The following is a 20,995-nucleotide window of genomic DNA, read 5'->3' as shown; positions in this document are numbered from 1 at the left end:
TAATGACTGTTGGCGCAATCCTCAATTTCAGAATAACCAGATATTTCATTTTCAACACCTGTTCTTGCATTGAAATCTCCTAGAAGAAAAAATGGCATATTATGTACATTTTTTTAACATGAGAAGATCAGAAGCAATGTCATCAAACATAGGCTCGTTCAAATATTTAGAATTTTCAGGAGGAATGTAAACAGCACCAAGTATAAACGGAAATCCAAATGCCTTCTCGCTGATCTTTAACCAAAATACTGTTTCAGATTTAGCCTGTTTAATAATTGACACAAATTTTAATATTTCTTTTCGTAGTAGAACGCCAAGTCCATGAACGCCGCCAAACGGAAAGTTGCTTTGACTTGGTTGACTTTGAGTTATTTGAAGCCATCTGGTAAAGTACAGTACAGCGCGCGCGGCTTGCAGACCCCATAGCAACGGTAGCTAGGACGGTTTGCAACTTAAACAACTGTCTAGACGGTATCAATGCGCTAATAAAGAAGTATCTTTGTTACGTGTACAAAAAAAGAAATCGGGAATATGGAGCATGTTCGAAGTATATATAATTCTTTATAACAACTTTATCATTATCAAACTAATGTTTTATCGATGAAAAGGGAATTAATTTTCTCTTTATATGAGAATTAATAACAGAGGCGGATTACCACAAAAGTTTTTCTACTGAAATACATATTCATTATTATGCTAATTAGCAACATATCCAATATGGCTGCCAATAGAGAGCTGCTACCCTGCGGTATGACAATTGACAGCACTTGAAATCTATCGAAAGATGTTCAAAATGTGATGAATTGAGCATAAAGTCTTGTGCAGACATGCACATTAAATAGCAGGCATCATGCAGGCGCTCTCTCCGACAGAAGATTCGGTCAAACAGTCGGCATCGACGATGCTAACATGGAAAGAGCCTGTGGTTGTCGAAACTCAAAGTCCAACATCGGCTCTTCGAAGTTCTAAATCTAAGTCTTACGGAGCAAGCGGTTCCCCGGCGCCTGGGCCAGGCGGAGATCTCCTTGGGGTGAACGCTGTAAATGGCCAGTCCTTCAAGCCGCAGAAACAGCAGAATGGGCCGATGAACATCCTCCATAATTGTATGCCTCAAAATGGTCACCAAGAGTTTGGAAGTCCATTTATGGAAAATTCAAGGCAAAATGGGATTCCAGAGAGTGTGATGGTGATGCCAATGATTGATTTTAAGCTGCCTTCTGCCTCCACCAGATCAAACTCGAGCTCTCCACCCTCATCGAGAAAGGCCGTTCGATCTCGTGCACGCCCACGAAAGCCTGAAGAGGTAAACAATTAAATCTATTATTAGACTAGACAGAAATAACCGTCTGATATGGGTCATTTCTTTAATAAAACTGACATTTCGTCCCTGTTTTCACGAAGTGACGGTAAGGAAAATCGTAACGCAAAGTGAATGCAATTTTTTTTCACTAGGCCTGGACCTCTGAGTCTGATGTTTGTTCACATTCTTTCGTCCTGGGCCTGGCCGTAAATTATCTCTCGATCGATGAATCATGTCGGGACATCTCGCCCCAGTCTTTGAGCGTTCTGGGGAGAGATGTCCCGTGGCCGTGGGGCGAGTTAGCCCTGATTCCTCTAGATTACCCCCACGGTACGACGACTTCTGTACAGACTGTAGGCCTACATTATGAAAATTATATTTTTGCAGTGACGTACTGACAAAAACACTGCTTGAATTTCCGTGGTTCGTATCGATACAACGCACTGTAGTCTATGTGCGGCGATGCGAATTGCGAGCTGTGAGTAAATTGTCCAAAATGCCATTTTTTTGTCATTTTACCTAAAGTCTAAAGAGAAGATATAGATTGTCTTCAATAGTATCATTTGACAAAATTCCATTACAGATTGTGGTTGGAAATGGCCTTATTAAGTCACAATGAGCACAAACATATACATATTGGTATCTCTCTATCGATAAATCATGTCGGGATATCTCGCCCCAGTCTTTGAGGCTGGGGCGAGATGTCCCGTGGGGCGAGTTAGCCCGACTCCATCTAGAGACTTTTGTAAATTTTCTGATCTAGACTAGTCTATAAAGCAGATACACAAATACTAGTCTAGACCTAGACTATGTATGTATTTGTATATTCCTATAGACTCTAGTCTATGGAGTTATTAAATCTAGATCTAGGTCTAGATTAGATGAACTGTTTTAAAATGAGAAATTTACGGACTTACTTATATCTAGTCTAGATCTAGTCCAGAATCTATACGAGTTGTCCCATTTTTGTCTCAGAACAGTGAAACGGTACGTTCATGCACTCGAACTAGTAATCACATGACCTGGCGGCCGATATATTTCCGGGTCAACCTACCAAAACATAGTCAATGGCCAATCAGAGCACTCGTTTTCGTGGGTCAAGCCAGGCTGACTCGTACGTAGCTACAGTAGCTATTGGACGTTCGAAAAGAAAAAATGAATATTCATCAACTAAAACCAAGATGGCTGGCAACGAATCGATGTTGACTACGTGACTTTCTCGGATTAATCATTAATTTAGAATCTAAATGAGCAAGCTATCGTAAGTCAAATAAGCTATATAGACCCTTAATTAGACTCTAATTATTGTAATATTGCAGCATTTATGAGGATGTAAAGAGTGAAAATCTCATTGCATATCTCATTCATCGCGGTCCTGCCGAACCGAACCATTTGTTCCATACAGTCCCCATTGGACAAACTTTAGTCTCTATAATCGGAGGTCTAGTGGAGCCAGACGTAGTCTTAGCGGAACAACCAACGATATAGAGAGACTGAAGCTTTTGGTCTAGTATTACTATTAGACATGTATTTTACAGTCCTGAAAGTAAATGATTGGGTGACCGAGAGTAGACAGAAAGTTTATTTTACTAGCCTTTTACGGCTTTTACTTTAGATCTAGTCTAGAGGTCTAGATCTACATGTAGGCCTACTCCTTTACTTTAGTATGGCTGTGTGACCAAAGTTCGCGCGTGACCTAAGTTTGCTATCTCAAAAAATTGGTATAATTTTGAAAATCTGATATCACCAATGGAAAGAGGAACCATAAAATTACCCACAGACAGAATTTTCTCTGGAATCGGGTGTGAAATTATGAAAATATTGACCAAAAAATTGGCAAATTTTGCAGTCATTTGCGTCCGTTCCGAAAAATTACTTACTTACCGATAAAGGTCTGGAAATCTTCATTTTGAGAGCAGATATCCTCAAAATTGTAAGTAATAAGTTGTATCGACTGGTTTTATGACATTTTGCCTTGCAATATGAAATTAGATCTAGAGACTAGAGTCTAGATCTACCTTATTTTTTATGGATCATATTTTTTTTGTAAATCGGCTGTAAACCCCTGTGCATGAACTTAGGTTTGATTTGATTTGAGTTGATTTGATATGGTTTATAGATTAAAAAACATTCAAATAGCAGCTAGAGGCTGAAACAAATTGAATTTACAAAAGATACATAATAAATATAAATGGCAATTCACAATAAATAATCAAGGATATGATCAAAGAAAAGAAAGAGAAACAAGAGAAGAGATTGAAACGGATGACTAGAGGATAATTGAAGGAGAACAATCGCGTAACAGAAGGCAATAAGACAAATGTTATAGAAGATTAGAAGGACTGGTAAGACAGTAAAAGAGAGAGAGCGTAGAGAAATGAGAAAGAGAAGCTGGAGAGGAGACTACACAATAAAAGGGCGTAAATATTCACTTCTGAATGACAAATGCCTATAAACTAAAACAACAACAACAGATAAATACCGGTAGGCTGAAAAGGAGAACTAGAAAAATAATCAGATAAAAATGGAGCTTATCAGAACATGCCGCAGCATTGTGGTCAGACTTAAAACATAGAGAAAAGTATAAAGAACAGGTGGTAGCTATCATTATTTTTACTACTCTCGCCGTAGAATGTCCATTCGTAGTAGGTCCATGGTTAGAAGAAAATCTTTAAAAAGACGAACAAGGGCTGTTTTACAACTATGATCAGTGCAGTAGAAAGATTTAGTCATGTATAAAGAGAATTGCTAGTGAAGTGAATCTCTAGTTGCATTACCACAGCTCTCTCAATCAACTTTGACAAAAATGAGAGGTTTGCTATGGGACGATAGTTTTTCAAATCATTGCAATCACCTGACACGTCTTTATTTTTTATTGCAATGTACACATGTTTTAGCTGAACTGGAAAGCAATCCGTCTCAAATGATAGATTGATAATTCTTGCTATGAGAGGAGAAATTTCATCAGCACATCTCTTCAGAAGGAAAAACGGAATGGGAACTGAAGGACAAGTGTTTGACCTTGAGTTTTTTATTAACTTGGCAACCGTACCTGAGGACACAGGAGAAAATCTTAAGAATTTAGTACCTGGAGCATGAACAGGTAGTGACTCTGCACGTGTTTCTACCATAGGAGTAATGTTTTGGAGAGCAGACTGTATCTTATTGGCAAATGACTCAGTGAATTATGCTGATCATGATGATTTTGGGGTAGAATCCTTGTTGAAGATTTACACATGTTATTAACAACTCTGATCATATCTCTCACAATTTTCTATCATCTTCTAGTTATCTTTAGTTTCCTTCAGCATAACGTTATATATTAGATATCATAATCTACCACTAGGCCCGACTTGCACCACTTCCCCTCTAAACCGCTGCTTACATCCTTTGTTTTTAGAAACAAACATGCTTTTCCTTGCAAGAACATTGGATTGCGTATGACTTTGGAAGACGGCCGTTGTGTCTAATAAGCCCCTTGTTTCAGGGGGGCGATAACCCAGCAGGTTATGGTATTAAGAACAAGCATCCAACCAAAATTATTTGAGTTTATTGTAACTGAACTGTCCCATGGTATTGAATGAGAAGATCAAGGTAATCGTAGTTTATCTCCACCACCATCACGTAAGAACAGTTCTATATGTTCACCGAGTTCATCCAAAAAATTTCGGCTAAGCTGGATAGGTATTCCTTGTTCACAGTGAAACTGTTTATTTTTGGAGACTTTAATGCCCACTGGGATAATCAACAATCTAGTCATACCAGGGCCCATTGCATAAAACTTACCATTAAAGGTAACTTTGCCATCAATGGCAACTACCATGGTAACAAGGCTCAACAGCCACTCAAAATTTAGGTTTCCATGGTAGATACCATTGATTGCAAAGTTACCATCAATGGTAAGGTTTGTGAAACGGGCCCAGAGCTTTGCAGAGACTACTCCTTGATCATAATCTCCAGCAAATAGTGGACGAAACTACTCATGAGTCAGGTCACATTCTAGATCTGGTCATCACCCGCATCGATGCCGAGAACATTAATTCTGTGCTTATCCGGGACTCAATATTAGATCACAGCTCGGTCCACTGTCTCCTTCAGCTAGAAAAAGCTAAGCCTGTGAAGAAGTGCCTGTACCGCAAGTTGAAGTCTATTATTCGGCTCAGCTTAGACTGGATATTGAAGATTCAAGTCTACTTTCAAACTCCTGTGGTGCTGTTGATGACTAATAGTTCGCCAGTATACACCAGTATAATGTAATGCTGAGGGACTTGCTGGATAAACATGCTCCGGTGCAAACATGTGTTATTGTGGAGCAGCCGGTAGTTCCTTTGTACAATGAGGATATCGGTAAAGAGTAACGAAAGTGGCAACAACTTGAAAGATGATGGAGACGGACCAAGGCTTTAGTTGAATAAAAAATCTTCGGAAAGCAGAGAAATCGAGACAAGGAATTGTTTTCTGATGCTAAAGGTGACTACTACAATGAACTCATACTAGTAGTTGATTGTGGAGATGACCAGAAGGCACTCTACACCATCATCAACAAGCTCCTGCACCGGAAGACTGAATCAACTACATCAGTCCTCATCTAGCCTCTAAATTCTCAAGGTATTTTATTAGTAAGATTGAGTCTATTAGATGCAACCTGCAGTCAGATATGTCTTTGACTGATGGAGTAGCTTTAGACAACAATGTAACCTCCTCTTGCAGGGAGCGTCTGACTACATTCGCGCCCACAAGTCCGCTAGAGATACATAGAGTCATTAGAAGGACCCCTGCTACATGTACATGTAAGTCATGCTCCCTGGATCCGATTCCTACCTCAGTTGTGAAGGAAAATGATGACTTGATGGCTATGCTTATCTCAAAGATAGTCAATGCTTGTTTACAGGAAGGTAAGTTTCTGGAAGAACTGAAACTTGCTCTTGTTACTCCTGTACTGAAGAAGTCATCCTTAAATCTTGACGAGATGAGCAATTATCGGCCTTTATCTAAGCTGCCTTTCCTCGCCAAAGCCCTTGAGAAAGTGGTCGCCAAAAGCCTGACATCACACCTTCTGTACTATGACCTTCATGAGACCATGTAGTCTGGGTACAAGAGGCTTCACAGCGTGGAGATTACTCTTTTGAAAATATCTAATGACATCTTGAGGGCAGGCTACAACAAGAAAGCAGCTATGGTATTCTTTTGGACTTTTGGATATGCTGCATTCGATATGATTGATCACAAAGGCCTTCTCCAGAGGCTACAGGGACTTCAAGGTTGATGGCACTGCCCTAGAATGGTTCAGGTTATTTCTTCACTGCAGACTGCAGCTGAAAGCCTCATCCATTCACTTATTTCCTCTAGACTTGATTTCTGTAACGGCCTTGAGGAAGCATGATCATATCTCTTCTGTCCTGGCTGAGCTGCATTGGCTTCGACCTGTCAAGAGCAGAATTGAATTCAAGATCCTGCTCACATTTCAGGCAATTCATGGTCAGACCCCAGGATATGTGTCATCTTTAATTGAGCAGCGTCATCTTCACCCTGGTCTTTGCTCATCTGGTCTTACTCTCCAGAAGCCGATTACTCATCTCGATGGATATGGAGACCAGCCATTTTTCCTATATTGCTCCTCCCCTGTGAAACTCCTTCCTATCATTTCTCCGCGAATTGAAAACCTGGAACGCTTCAGAGCTTTGCTCAAGACTCGCGTCTTCCTTCAGACAATTAATGACTAACTTTATTGGAGGAGCTTGCGTCTTTGAATGTTTTTTTTTAAACAGATATATATGGCACCATACAAATGCTGTGAATCATCATCATTATCGTAATGAGTTTCTTACTCAGTGGCATATAGGGGTGGGAGAGGGGACATGTGCCCCAAGCAGCACTTGAAGGGCCACTATAAAAAAAAAAAGAGAATAGGGAGGAAAGTAAGAACAAAAATCAGGATCCGAAATGGATTCATGAATGGATTTTTGTTTTCATAAAGAAGTCAAAAGTAAACCAATTGTTCTTGACCTGCTTACTTATGTTAAAAATAAGAATTTTTTGTTATTGCAACCCCGCTTCTTGATATTATGAAACACATATTTTGAGTAATACATTTGTGGTTGGCTAAATACTAATTGGGTACCAATAAAATAAAAATTTAAATGAAATTTTTAAAGACAGCATTTGAACCATGCACAGATTGTATCTGTAAACTCCCTTATACCATACCCCCACTTCTCACAAATTTTCTTACATGCTTATATTATTTTAAAAATTATCAATAATGAGTAAATGACGATATGTTTTCTCCTAAAGTCATCGTGATTTGAATTCCATCATTGTATTTTCTTTGTATTCTATGATTTATTGCACAAACCTGCCTTGACCCAAATACATGTACATGTACATGTAGGTTCATGGACATGGTCATGATTATTTGACTGTACACATTGTGCACTGCTATACTCTTCTTTGAAATAAAGAAACAATTACAACAATTAGAACAACACTAATTATTTTAGATTCACTAAAGAGTAGATCTGGTCCTACATGCATATACCTTAAAATCTTTTGTTCTACCAAGAAATACAGATATTTTCAATGTTTCTTGTTTTGTTTTGTTTTGCTTTCAGCCTGTTCCATTCCTAAGTGTTGATACTTTACCAGCTGATAAGGCAGTAATGGGTAAGTCATTTCAACTGTTATCCTATCATCATTAATCTACATGTATTCAGCTCTTTTTAGTAAGCCTATAGGCATGGTGACATTTCTCTGTATATCTCTAAATCATGTATTTTTACATTTTTATGCCTCCACCACCGAAGGTGGTGCCGGAGGCATCATGTTTTCGGGTTGTCCGTCCGTACGTCCGTCCGTACGTCCGTCCCGTTTGACCGTTATCACAATATCTCAAGAGCCATTCAAGATTTAAACTTAAGACTCGGGAATAGTATTTATATCACCATAGGAAGACGATCTGATTAGATTTTGGAGTACGTAGGTCAAAGGTCACAGGTCACAGAGGTCAACTTATGAAATTCCTTGTATTGAGTTTGTTAGCGCGATATCTCAAGAAGCATTTGAGATTTAAACTTCAAACTTAAGGATAGTATGTAACACCATAGGAAGACGATCTGATTAGATTTTGGAGCACGTATGTCAAAGGTCAAGGGTCACAGAGGTCAACTTATGAAATTCCATACTTTGAGATTGTTATCATGATATCTCAAGAACCACTGGAGATTTAAACTTCAAACTTAGTGATAGTGTGTATCACTATAGGAAAAAAATCTGATTACATTTTGGAGCACGTAGGTCAAAGGTCAAGGGTCATAGAGGTCAACTTATGAAATTCCATACATTGAGCTTGTTATCATGATATCTCAAGAACCACTGGAGATGTAAAAACTAGATTTTGGAGCACGTAGGTCAAAGGTCAAGGGTCACAGAGGTCAACATATGAAATTCCATACATTGAGATTGTTATCATATCTCAAGAACCACTGGAGATTTAAACTTCAAACTTAATGATAGGGTGTATCACCATAGGAAGACAATCTGATTAGATTTTGGAGCACGTAGGTCAAAGGTCAAGGGTCACAGAGGTCAACTTATGAAATTCCATACATTGAGATCGTTATCGCGATATCTCAAGAACCACTGGAGAATTTTCACTTCAAACTTAATGATAGTATGTATCACCATATCATAATATCTCAAGAACCACTGGAGATTTAAACTTCAAACTTAATGATAGTGTGTATCACCATAGGAAGACAATCTGATTAGATTTTGGAGCACGTAGGTCAAAGGTCAAGGGTCACAGAGGTCAACTTATGAAATTCCATACATTGAGATTGTTATCATGATATCTCAAGAACCACTGGAGATTTAAACTCCAAACTTGTTTAAATTGCTCTATGGCGGAGGCATCATTTTCGACTGCGCGCAGTCAAAATTCCATCTAGTTCAATTATAAGTGAAGGTACATGTAGTTGTTGGCGTGTAATACTACGTGAACATGTTCACTGTTATTTTAATTTTAATTGTATTAACATTTTGTCTTGACGAGATTTGAATTATACTTAAAGTTACTGTGTGTCAAAATATTAATGATATTTCTTAATCATATTATTTCATTCCATTCCTGTTTGTGAACCAATCATACAGAAGGAAAGTCTTATTCCAGCAAGCAACTCTCCAAAAAGCAAGGCAGATCTGTACCAAAGAGGATTAGTCCAGAGTTCATACACCCAACAGCTGGTAGGAGATCTCAAACCCCTAACCATCCCCCTTTTTCTCCTTATGGAGGAGGCAAGAGTACCCCAAGAGTGCCTTCCCGGGCCGGATCGTCACTGCACAACTACAATTCTTTCTTTACTCACAAGTAAGTTAACAGAAGGCCAAGCTGTTTTCAGAAATCAGTTGTTATCCCCTCGCTGACGAAGTCGGAGGGGATATAATAACGCTGCCGTCCGTCCGTCCTTCCTTCCGTGCGTACCGGTACGTTCGTAACAAATTTGGTTTCCGATCAATAACTTCAGTAATGTTTGACAGATTTTAATGAAATTTGATATGAAGGTACATGATATCAAAATACAGGCCAAGTCCGATTTTGGAGTTCAAAGGTCAAAGGTCATAGCTCATTAAATATGCGAATCTGGTTTCTGATCCATAACTTTAGTAATGTGGCCTTACTCTCCAGGTACCCATTACTCATCTCAAGGGATATGGAGACCGGGCATTTTCCTCTATTGCTCCTCGCCTGTGGAATTCCCTCCCATCATCTATTCATTAAATTGACAACCTGGACCACTTCAAAGCTTCACTCAAAACTCACATCTTCCTTCAGAAATTTAAATGCTAATTTTATTGGAGGAGCTTGCGCCTTTGAATGTTTTTTTAAACAGATATATGGCGCCATACAAATGCTGTTCATCATCATCATCATCATCATCAATGTTTGACGAATTTTAATGAAATTTAATATGAAGGTACATGGTATCAAAATACATGTACAGCCCAAGTTCGATTTCTGAGTCTGTAGGTCAAAAGTGAAAGGTCATAACTCATGAAATATGCAAAACACCTAATTATATATGTGAAAATGTGGTTAACTTCCTTGTAATAGTATAGTCCAATGGAGGTAACTTGTTCTGACGTATATAGGCCATTTGTTCCCTGCGAGGGGATGCTACGCTTTGCGTTGACTTGGTCATAGTACATACTGGTTTATGGAAGTTGCAAATTGTACATAACACCGCCGCTGAGACCATTAAAGATGTTATAAGTATACTTTTTATACTACATAGAAATACATTTGGAATGAAATAGTATTAACTGTATTAAATAGAGTAAAGCTGGGGGGGGGAGGGGTTGACCAGGAGTGGTTTTCGGCTGGTCCACCTTATGCATTACAAAATCATCTTAAAATGAACAGCATCATAGCACATCACATATCACATACACGCAGTTCATTCCAAATTCAGCCAGGAACAGCAGAAGCAATGAACAAAAATTTTAATTGATTTTAGCGATCTTCCTGGCGGTCACGCTCTTAAAATTTGGAAACGCGTCTGAGTCTCTTGAGTGTGTCCATAAAGCAACAAAAAAACAAACAAACCTGTATTTCAAGATTCAAGATTCAAGATAATTTTATTGATCCATGCATGCAAACATTACATAAAATTTTTTGCTTCCAATGGCTTTTTTGACAGTGTAAATACAAATGATAGAACATACAATGTAACATTTAACAATATACATGTAACATTTAACAATAGAAAATGAATTTGAGACGATTTAGAGCATTTTGAAATTTTGCACGGTGCTCGACCAATCAACAGGCCGCTGGTTCATCCGCTGGTTCGGCTAATGCACAAGGCTTATTGGCCGACGCACACAGTGCTAAACCAATCAATGGGCCGCTGGCTCGGCCCGTCTGCTGAATGGAATCGACCGGTGCTGGCCTGCTGGACAGGGATATTTAAATATGTTATTAAACAACTATTAAAGAACACCAAGTGTCACGCATTTCGAGGGTCTGGAAATGCTCTCACGCACGGCGCGCGCTAGATTTCAAAAAAACGCTATACCTTATACGTGTGTTATAGGCTCGCGCGCCGAATCATGCAAATGTCACTTATTGCTGATCTTTGAACTTGGCATCTCTGAAACTTACATGTAGGTCATGTATGCATCTTGCAGAGCCACATCATTAAAACCGATCACATCATTAGAACCGATGGACAAATTACCATCAAACTCAAGACATGTATCTATCTTGCAAAGTCAATGAACTGATTAGATTTTAGGGTCATGAGGTCAAAGATGAAAGGGTCATACATATATATGAAAAATAGCTTGTAATCACAATATTCTGAGAACCTGTTAATGGATTACGTTTAAACTTGAATATGAAAAATTGCTTCTGTTTTGGTTTGTGAAATCGTTTATAGCGGAGGCATTTTGGACTGCATGCAGTGGAAGTTCCATCTAGTTTTAAAAAAATTATACATCTATGATCTGTTTAATCACCTTGCCTTTCTTTTTTCTATCGCTCTTCTAAAGAAATTCTGCATTTTTGGCTGGTCCTCCATCATTGTGGTCACTAGGCAACCGTTTCTGGCCCCATCAGGCGACGCCAAATGAAGGGAGGCGGAGGCTTGCTCCCATTCAGGCTCCGATGGTGCTAGAGGCCTCAACCCTCAAGGCTAACTACCAACTCTCACAGCCATTCAAGCACAATGTGGAGAACTCAACACCCATAGTATGTACATTTGCTCGAGTCCGACAGGTCATATGAGAAACCTCAAACAAAAGATGTTTTCTTCTGCTCAGGGCCTAAGATGACTTAACATAAACTTACAATACATTAGTAATTCTCCATTTATATTTGCTATGTATCCAAAGATAGACATATTACTCCCCATCAAGAAAGTTTTGTGTAATGAAGACAGATCCTTCATAAGTTTGTGAAGGCAAGATTTGACATGTTAGAAGCCTGTTGTTTGCCTTAACTCATAATAATAATAATAATGATAAAAATAATCATCATAATCATGATGATCATTATAATAATAATGATAATAATATGGCTTGTTAACCCAAGGTATCCTCATCAGTATGACAATTATCCCCTTTGTTCCGACTCACAAAGAGATTAAAATTTCAATTTTTCAAAATGTTCGACTCGGGATGCAGGAGGGTCTTTTCATTTTAGAGAAGCTTTGATAAAATGCTACCTACAATATATTTTGAGACATGCCCAGACATGCCCAGAGAGAGAAGGTCCTGAGGATGAAAACAGAAATTTATATACGGTCAAGTTGTTGATGGAGATCCAGTGACCTGATTTGTGATTTGTATAGATTTAGTGATCTTATATTTCAAACACTCATAACTTTCTTATTATTTGTCCTATTTATTTCAAACTACCATACTATTTTGTTTCTCTTATTTTTCTGCTTATATACAAAAAAAAAATGATTACAAAAGTTGGATGGCCCTTTAATACTGAGGGATCTCCAATCATATTATTCCCCAGGGCCGGTATTCAATTCAATACTTAGCATAAGTCAGAAATTTACTAAGTAAATGGCTAAGTTAAGTAATTGACTTATCTCGTATTCAAATCGCATTTTAGACTTATACTTACGTAAGACAAAATCTAATTAAAATACTTACTGATAAGCATTGTGACGTCACACGGTCAATCAAAAGTAATGCGCAATTGATGCATTACAATAAATGTGCGCTAATATAATTGTGCGCAGGATATAATACTGCGTAAGAAAACCATATGCCTGCCTATCAAGGCCTCTAAATAATTGGCTTAAGTGTGGTATGGAGTTGGCTTAGATTTAGAGTAAAATACTTAGCCAAAAGTGCGAATTGAATACCATAATTGGCTAAGTATTTTATCTAAGCCAAATACTAAGTAAAAAGCTTAAATTTTGTACTTAAGTATTGAATTGAATACGGCCCAGGCCTCAGTCAAGCTGCCATGACTCAAGCATTCAACAAATACCTACCAGGTCCCCATTTATGTAAATTAATATCTTGTCGTCTTTAGCGCTGTGGCAAACCATGTGATTCACACAGTCCAGCGACCTATCCATTATACCACGACACCTCATTAATAGATGAATACAGGGTGTTCTACCTTAAAGACATTTCTTAAGTACGAGTTATATGTATATGCCAATTGTAAAATATATTTCTTTCATTTTCCCTATCAGGAACGACCTGTGTCTCCTGGTCAGGAGTTGAAGGAATCTACAATGCTAGCCTTGCATGAGGTAACCCAAGCTCTGGCAAGGCAACAGGATCCCCCGCCCAGTCGTAAGGGAGGCAGGTTACTAAAGGGAAAGTAAGTTTATTCAATAAAGCCCTGATCACAAAATGGCAAGCTTTTGATATCTCGTAATTTTGTTTCTCACTCCCCTTCAATCTTTGCATCAGAAACTGAGTCGGAAATCTCTTGCTGTTTTTCCTGTGGGAAATTCATTCAATTTTTAATTTTTGTTTCTCTTTATAAGTAATTTTTTAGATTCTTCTGTTTAATGCAGATTATTTCATTAAAAGAGGTGCTTAGAACATTTCTGAAGTTTCCACAATTGTTGCTGGCACGTCTGCAGGTCAATTAAAATGCCTGTTATTTGGGGGTGTTTTTGCTGCGAAGAGAAAAGAAGATTGGGATAAAGTACTGTTACAGATCGGTGATGTTCATTTTAGAATTCACAACTCTGTCTGTGAGCAGCCTGTATATGAGAAACTATTTATGCCTCCTCCCATCAAAAGTGGTGAAATATAAATTCCAAGCGTTGTGATAGTATGTATCACCAAAGGTCAAATGTGATAGAGGTCAACGTATGACATTACAGGTTTAGCATTATTCCAATATCTCAAACTTCACCAAAAAAAACTCACATCACTAAAAGATGTCAGTTGGCATTCATGGCCATTCAGAAAATTTGACAGATCCGGCAATATCTAAATAGAAGATCTATTAATATATACTTGTTCATGCGTTGATATTGTTCTGTGTTGATAATTGTAATTCATTGGTGTATGGCCTTCCAAGAATTCAAAACACAGCAGCAAGGTAAACAGTGAGTGCTCGTTCAAGAGATTACATCACTCCCCTTCTAAAGAAACTACACTGGTTGCCCATAGAAATTGTGTTGTATTCAAGATTCTTATCTTGTGTTGTAAAGCACAGAATAATCTTGCTCCATCTTAATATATGTCAGATCTAATTTGTAAGCACAATCCAGTATGACACTTAGATTATCACAACACCTCCTTGCAGTACACCCTGTTAATATGCATACCTATGGAGACCGATCCTTAGTGGTTTCGGCTCCAGCTCTTTGGAACTCTCTGCCCTCAAGGATCAGGAATACATCTTCCCTTTATGATTTTAAGAGAGTCTTAAAGACACACCTTTTCTGACAGTAGTGTAACAATTCTTGTGTTAATGAGCAGGCATGTAGTGGTGTTATTTATCCTCTTATATATATATATATATATATATATATATATATATATATGTTGATGTAGATTGTAAAGTGTACTCTTTTAATGTAAAGCGCATAGAGAATTAAGTGTTAATTATTATGCGCTAGTAAATCAAAATGTATTATTATTATTTATCCATAATGAATGAAGATCTGATCAGATTTTAGGGTGAGTAGGTAAAAGGTCAAAGGTAATAGAGGTTAAATTCCGAAATTACAGTTTTTAGCCTTGTTATCTCAATATCTAAAAATCACTTGAGGTATGAACTTCAAACTTGGTGATAGTAGGCCTATCTATCACTATAGGAAGAGGGTTCAATTATATTTTGGGATATCTTGAGTTCCATTTGAGAAAATTGACTTAATGTTGGTACCATTATGTGTCAACATAGAGGGATAAATTGATTCAATTTTTGTAATTATTGGGTCTGAAGCTAGAGATCATGAAATTGTATGTTTTAGCATCATTAATCATTGACTAGCTTTTTGCTGTTAAGTTGGCTCTATTTACCAAATGTATAGTTATATTCTCGCTATAATAAAATGCATCTTTTTATATACTGTTAAGCAGTGTTTTGATGTAGAAAGTGTAACTTATAGAAGGGAGGAATGATTTGTCCACAAATAATTAGGAGTCTTTTAACTTAAAATGTGATCTTGTGTTGAGGACGATTTAAAATTATGTTTGTGGTTGCATTGATGTTAAAATCATGTTAGTCTTTTCTTTAGTGATGAAGTTTTGATTGGGTATGTCTTTAACCAGTAATGTCTTTCACTGCTACCCTTCTGCATTGTCATACTGAAGCCATGGATGGCTGCAAAAAAGAAGCAGTTATGGCTTTAAATTATGATATCTCTCAATCTCTCAAACCAGACTGAAGCCATTGCACACATTTAAGATGGATGGACCTGGAATGGATGAATGCCAAGGAATACTAACAGGTATGAACTTGAATGAGTTTTGTGTCACCTGTGTAGCGGAGTGAGAAACAGGCGTAACTATATCCGACGTCGTTATCATCCTCATTTTGGTTGTCACTAGCAATCATGCTGCACCCATCAATGCTTCAAAGAAAAAGAAAAAAAAGTCACCCTGTACTTGTAATAACTTTCTTTAGGTAATTAGGATCGCCAAATTCATACTACAGGTATTTATCTTGATTAGATTTTGGGGTCACAAGGTCGCAGGGCTCATTATGTATGCAAACACAGCTCGCGATCACACTATCATAAGAACCGATGAACGGATTACCATCAAACTCAAGGCATCTATGTATTTTATCAGAGCCAATGAACTGATTAGATTTTAGGGTCATACATGTACAGTGTATATGAAAAATAGCTTGTAATCACAATATTCTGAGAACCTATTCATGGATTACAATGAATCACAATGAATCACAATGAATTTCAAACTTGAATTTGAAAAATTGCTTCTGTTTTGGACTTTTGGTTTGTAAAATTGCTTCATGGCAGAACATCATTTTTCAACTGCTCACAGTCGAAGATCCATCTAGTTACTAAATGTAAACTGCTGGAACCAAATTTCACATCCTGAACTGCTGACAGATTGAAATAGCACATTTTTTTAGTGAGTTGTGCTTGGTGTTTGCCTTGTTTTTTCATAGACTTGTTTAGCTCAAGTCACCTTTTATCTGTATTCATGCAGCATTGCACGTTCAAGAGAATGTTTTACACATTTGTTTATTAGTGCAATGACAAAGGCTCCTCTAGATTTTTAAGTAATGAAATGGGAAATGAAAAGTCAATCCACTTTTGATCTTTATCAGAGGATAACCGAGGACAGACAGCAGACAAGGCCCTCTTGCTGCAGCGGAAGAAGGAGTTACTGAGCATGCTGCCTCCCGATGTCTTCCAGAGGTCCACAACAGGCAGTTCACTACACACTAGACCAGAGACTCAAGGTTCCGTCCACAGAAACTCCATTGTCTCAGCACTGTCCTTAGATAGGGATAACCCAGCCAACCATCCCTCCATGTAAGTATTGCTAAGATTAAATAGGAATTATTCTTTTGAATAATATGTATTTACAGGTACTCACTCTAAACATATGAAATTAATTGGCTAACAGTGTCATATCTGCCATCCCTCATAATTTTGGATTGAATGATCCCTTATTATGAGCCTTAAAACTAAAGCCTTCAACTCCTCTCTGTTTCCATGGTCCATGGTTTGTGGGCCGCGTGTGGCTAAGGCAGCCCTCCAGTTTGAAGTGACAATAGGCAGCAGCCCATACCAAAACGCAACTTATCTGGTCTTGGCAAATGGCAAATATTGGTCATGGAAAGTCATGGGATTAGGTTAGCAAATTTCAAAGAGAACCATTATTTCTGAAAACTTCCATGTAAGCATACAAAATATACTCATTCTAATTAGGATTGGGTAACTCTGTCTAAGATTCTGAAATAAAATCCTAGATTTAGCTTATGCTGCAATGATAATTATAAAGCTTTAGGTCAGTCAGGAACCCCATGACTTTTACAAGTCTGATTATCAAGATATATATGACTGGAAATCGAAATCAGAATTTGGTTAAAAATCAAAACGGTTTTCATAACACTACAGTCAAATGGTGAAAACGAGTATGGTAAAACCGGTCACTCAAAGATTTTTACTTTTTTGAGGCACTTCATGGTCATTTAGAAACACAATTTTTTTAGGGCTTCAATATTACACCATATCACAGACACTGATAACAGGTTGGGCCGTGCATCTCAGATTTAACATTGTTAAACGATGTCTTTAAGAGATTCTCAATTTTAGCTGTGGAATTTGGCAGGTATGGAGTGTGGTCTACTAGAGAAAAACCAACTGCAGAAATCTTTTTTGAACTTTTACTTTTTGGTCTAGTGTAAATTGTTGCACTTTTTCAATGCGACAATGTTTAACCGGCTTGGATATTCTTATGTCTAATAAATATCTGTATTTTTTTTCAATTGTAATCCCAGACAACCAGGTCAGCTGAGATCACAGAGTATGGTGGAAGAGGCTGGACCCGTTGGTCCATTCAACAGCATGGTGATGATGATAGATGACAGGATCTTCAACCAGGTCGACATCCCTGCTGTTGAAGTTCAGCAAGAAGGTGGTGACCCAGAGGCAAAGGGTCCAGAGACCAGCGCAAAGGAGGAAGGTACCGCTGTACAGGATCCAGAACGTCTGATGGCTGGGGGTGATGCAGACAAGCTGTCTGATGATGTGAGCGAGTCCAATATGAGCGACTACCTCAGTGAACTTGAAGGGGGTAGGGCAGAGATCCTATGCAACATGGTGAAGAAGAACTCACAGGCCAGAAATGACCTCACACAGTTCGACAATGAACCCTCGGATGCCACAGAACTGGAGAATGGCTATGATGATGAGTATCCTTTGGATAGTGTCCAACAGAAGTATCCAGCTTTAGACAGTGCAGCAATGAGTGATGATAGGGTTGGGAACAGAAAAGTAACCACTGCAATGAAAAGTGAATCTCAACCAAACCTTGATGATAATGACAGTATCAATAGCAAAAATGTTGTACCAGACACTGTGACTGTTGATAGAAATGAGTCCAAGAGTGATCACCCTGAACAAAGTTACTCACCATCCATTCTGAAAGACAGTATTACTCAGAGTTATGTTGTAGCAGAGACTGATGAACAAAGTGAAGGGTCTATGCAAAGTGAGAATAAACTGGAAACGATTCCTACAGAAGAGCATCTTGAACAACCTGTTGTGTCTAAAATAGAAACTAAAGTACCTGAAAAAGCAATAACAGATAAGGAGACAAAGATTAATGTATATGGGTCAGCCACTTTGCATGAACAAAAGAAGATGATTATGCAGAATGCATCTGAAGATGTGTCAAATGGAACAAAGCTTGAAGACAATAGAAGAGAGTCAAACAATGATAGCAATACTAACACTGTGCCTGTGAATGACTCCCTGAGAAATGAATCTCAAAACTTGAACAATATTCCCAGTATTTCATTGGTTGATGGGTCAGTTAAAGCAGCTGTAGAGAATGATATTGTAAGCAATAATGTTGAGGGAACACCTCTGAGGGAAGGAAGTGCTGAAGGAGCATCTAGTCCTGCAGATGATGCAGTATCAGGAACACCAAACTCTGATCCTGTTCTAAGAACAGGCATTGATGCATTAGCAATAACATTAGTCAATGAAAAAGATGTTAGTATAGTGAGCAGCAAAATAGAACAAAACTCTCCAGCTGGAGACCAACAGCAAATTGAAACAGCAGTTCCAAAAGAAATTCTCAGCAATACTGCAGACCACCAAAGTGTTTCTGTAAATGCTAACATATCTGAATCAGTCGTGACTCAGAATTGTGAGAATGATGTTGTAAAGCAAAATAATGAAGAATTGTTATCAAGTGCAATGAAGGAAGACAGTGATAAAGAAGTAGAGAAGAAAGAGGAGGAAGAAGTGGATGATGATGCAAAGGACACTAAGGAAAAGGATAATGGGAATGATGGTGATAGAGAAAAGGATGGTGGTAATGGGAATAATGGTGATAGAGGAACGGGTGGTGGTAATGGGAATAATGGTGATAGTGGAACGGGTGGTGGTAATGGGAATGATGGTGATAGTGGAACGGGTGGTGGTAATGAGAATAATGGTGATAGTGGAAAGGGTGGTGGTAATGGGAATGATGGTGATGGTGGAACGGGTGGTGGTAATGGGAATGATGGTGATAGTGGAACGGGTGGTGGTAATGAGAATGATGGTGATGGTGGAACGGGTGGTGGTAATGGGAATGATGGTGATAGTGGAACGGGTGGTGGTAATGGGAATGATGGGGATAGTGGAACGGGTGGTGATAGTGGTAGTGGAACAGGTCAAGGTAGTAATAGTCACAATGATAATGGAGGTGGGGCTTTGGGAGGAGGAGGAGGAGGAGGAGGAGATGGAGATAGAAACAATAAAGATGAAAATCCTGGAGACAATGAAAATGGTAACAGCAATAATCACACTGAGGACAAGGAAGTCGAAAGTGAAGAAGAGAATCAGGTAATCTGTTTCAAGAGCTTAGAACAATTGCTGCAAGAAATCCAAGCTCAGAGCTTGTGCAGGAAAGAAGAACTTTTGTCATATAATGACATTCCTGAGGTTGATGATCCAGTCTTGTACTGTGACAGTTGTGGATTAGATGAGGATACTTGTGTTTGTCCTAATAGCTCTTTACATAGATTCCTTGGACAAGATGAGTTCCAGAATCGTTCAGAGCTTGAAGACGAGGAACTCTTTGATGAATCAAGTCAGCAGCAGAATATTGTCTTGGAGTACAAGATGCTTCTAGGTGAACCGCATCCTGGTATTGGTTGCTATAGCAATGATCTATTATCCTCGAGAGAAGCATGGAATGAAGATGGCCAGCATGCATCTAGGCTGTCGAGAGCAAAACAAAATTCTGGAGTTCCGAACGACATCATGCTGACTACTGGTGTTGCCATGACGCAAGTCCAACGTCCCATCTCCGCTAAGGTCAGACCAGGGTCATCCAAACCATCGCGTCCATCCAGTCATCGAGGACCGAATGGAGGAAGAGGAGGAGCAAAGGTCAGCCTGGAGGATGCAGACATGAGTGACAGTGGATGCGGGAGTGAAATGTCTGAAGCACTGACCCAACCTAGTCAACTCTTGACTGATGAGATGGAGAAAAATTACAATTTGGATGATGATTTGGATCTGAAAGCTCAGGTACGTTTTCCTTCATTTCTTTAAATATTCTTTTCCTTTTCTTACTTACAGTCTGGGAGGAGGATGACAAAGTTGTGACAATTGTGAGTTAATAATCTCATGTTTCTCATATACATGTACATGTACATGTACTTACCACTACCACACTTACTGAAAATGCAGTGGCATTATTAATTACAGCCAAGATAATAATACATGACCAAAAATGATCATAAGTATGCATACCTATGTATTTTATTGTGATTATCTAGAGGTAGAGTTGAGAATATGAATGCATGATTGCATGCTTGTTCTAATCAACTCTATTTTTGAAAAATATCTTCTTAATATTTCCTTTTACAACTAATCTTTGAGGAGAATCATTAAAATTATGAGAAATATTAGGTGACTCTTATAACAAATGTGATTAACATTCAAGAATTCAATTGTGACTTAAAATTCCTGATTTACTGTTGAGCATATAATGTCAAAATATGTC

General features: G+C 38.3%; 1 protein-coding gene across 1 annotated transcript; it reads left to right on the top strand.

Annotated features, from left to right (window-relative positions):
- Positions 1–695: 695 nt before the first annotated feature.
- LOC586284 lies at positions 696–20,517 on the top strand (the record flags this gene model as incomplete). The annotated part of the gene is given in 8 exon segments (XM_030977539.1): positions 696–1,303; positions 7,912–7,963; positions 9,449–9,665; positions 11,849–12,047; positions 13,519–13,649; positions 15,674–15,741; positions 16,590–16,797; positions 17,769–20,517. Coding segments are annotated over 8 exon segments (4,077 nt in total), but the record flags the coding sequence as incomplete, so codon positions are not given.
- Positions 20,518–20,995: the final 478 nt, after the last annotated feature.

This window comes from Strongylocentrotus purpuratus, unplaced genomic scaffold, assembly GCF_000002235.5.
Source record: "Strongylocentrotus purpuratus isolate Spur 01 unplaced genomic scaffold, Spur_5.0 spur5_contig_807, whole genome shotgun sequence".
NCBI lineage: Eukaryota > Metazoa > Echinodermata > Echinoidea > Camarodonta > Strongylocentrotidae > Strongylocentrotus > Strongylocentrotus purpuratus.
The sequence above is the reverse complement of the archived record's forward strand: the minus strand, read 5'-3'. Positions and strand labels throughout refer to the sequence as shown.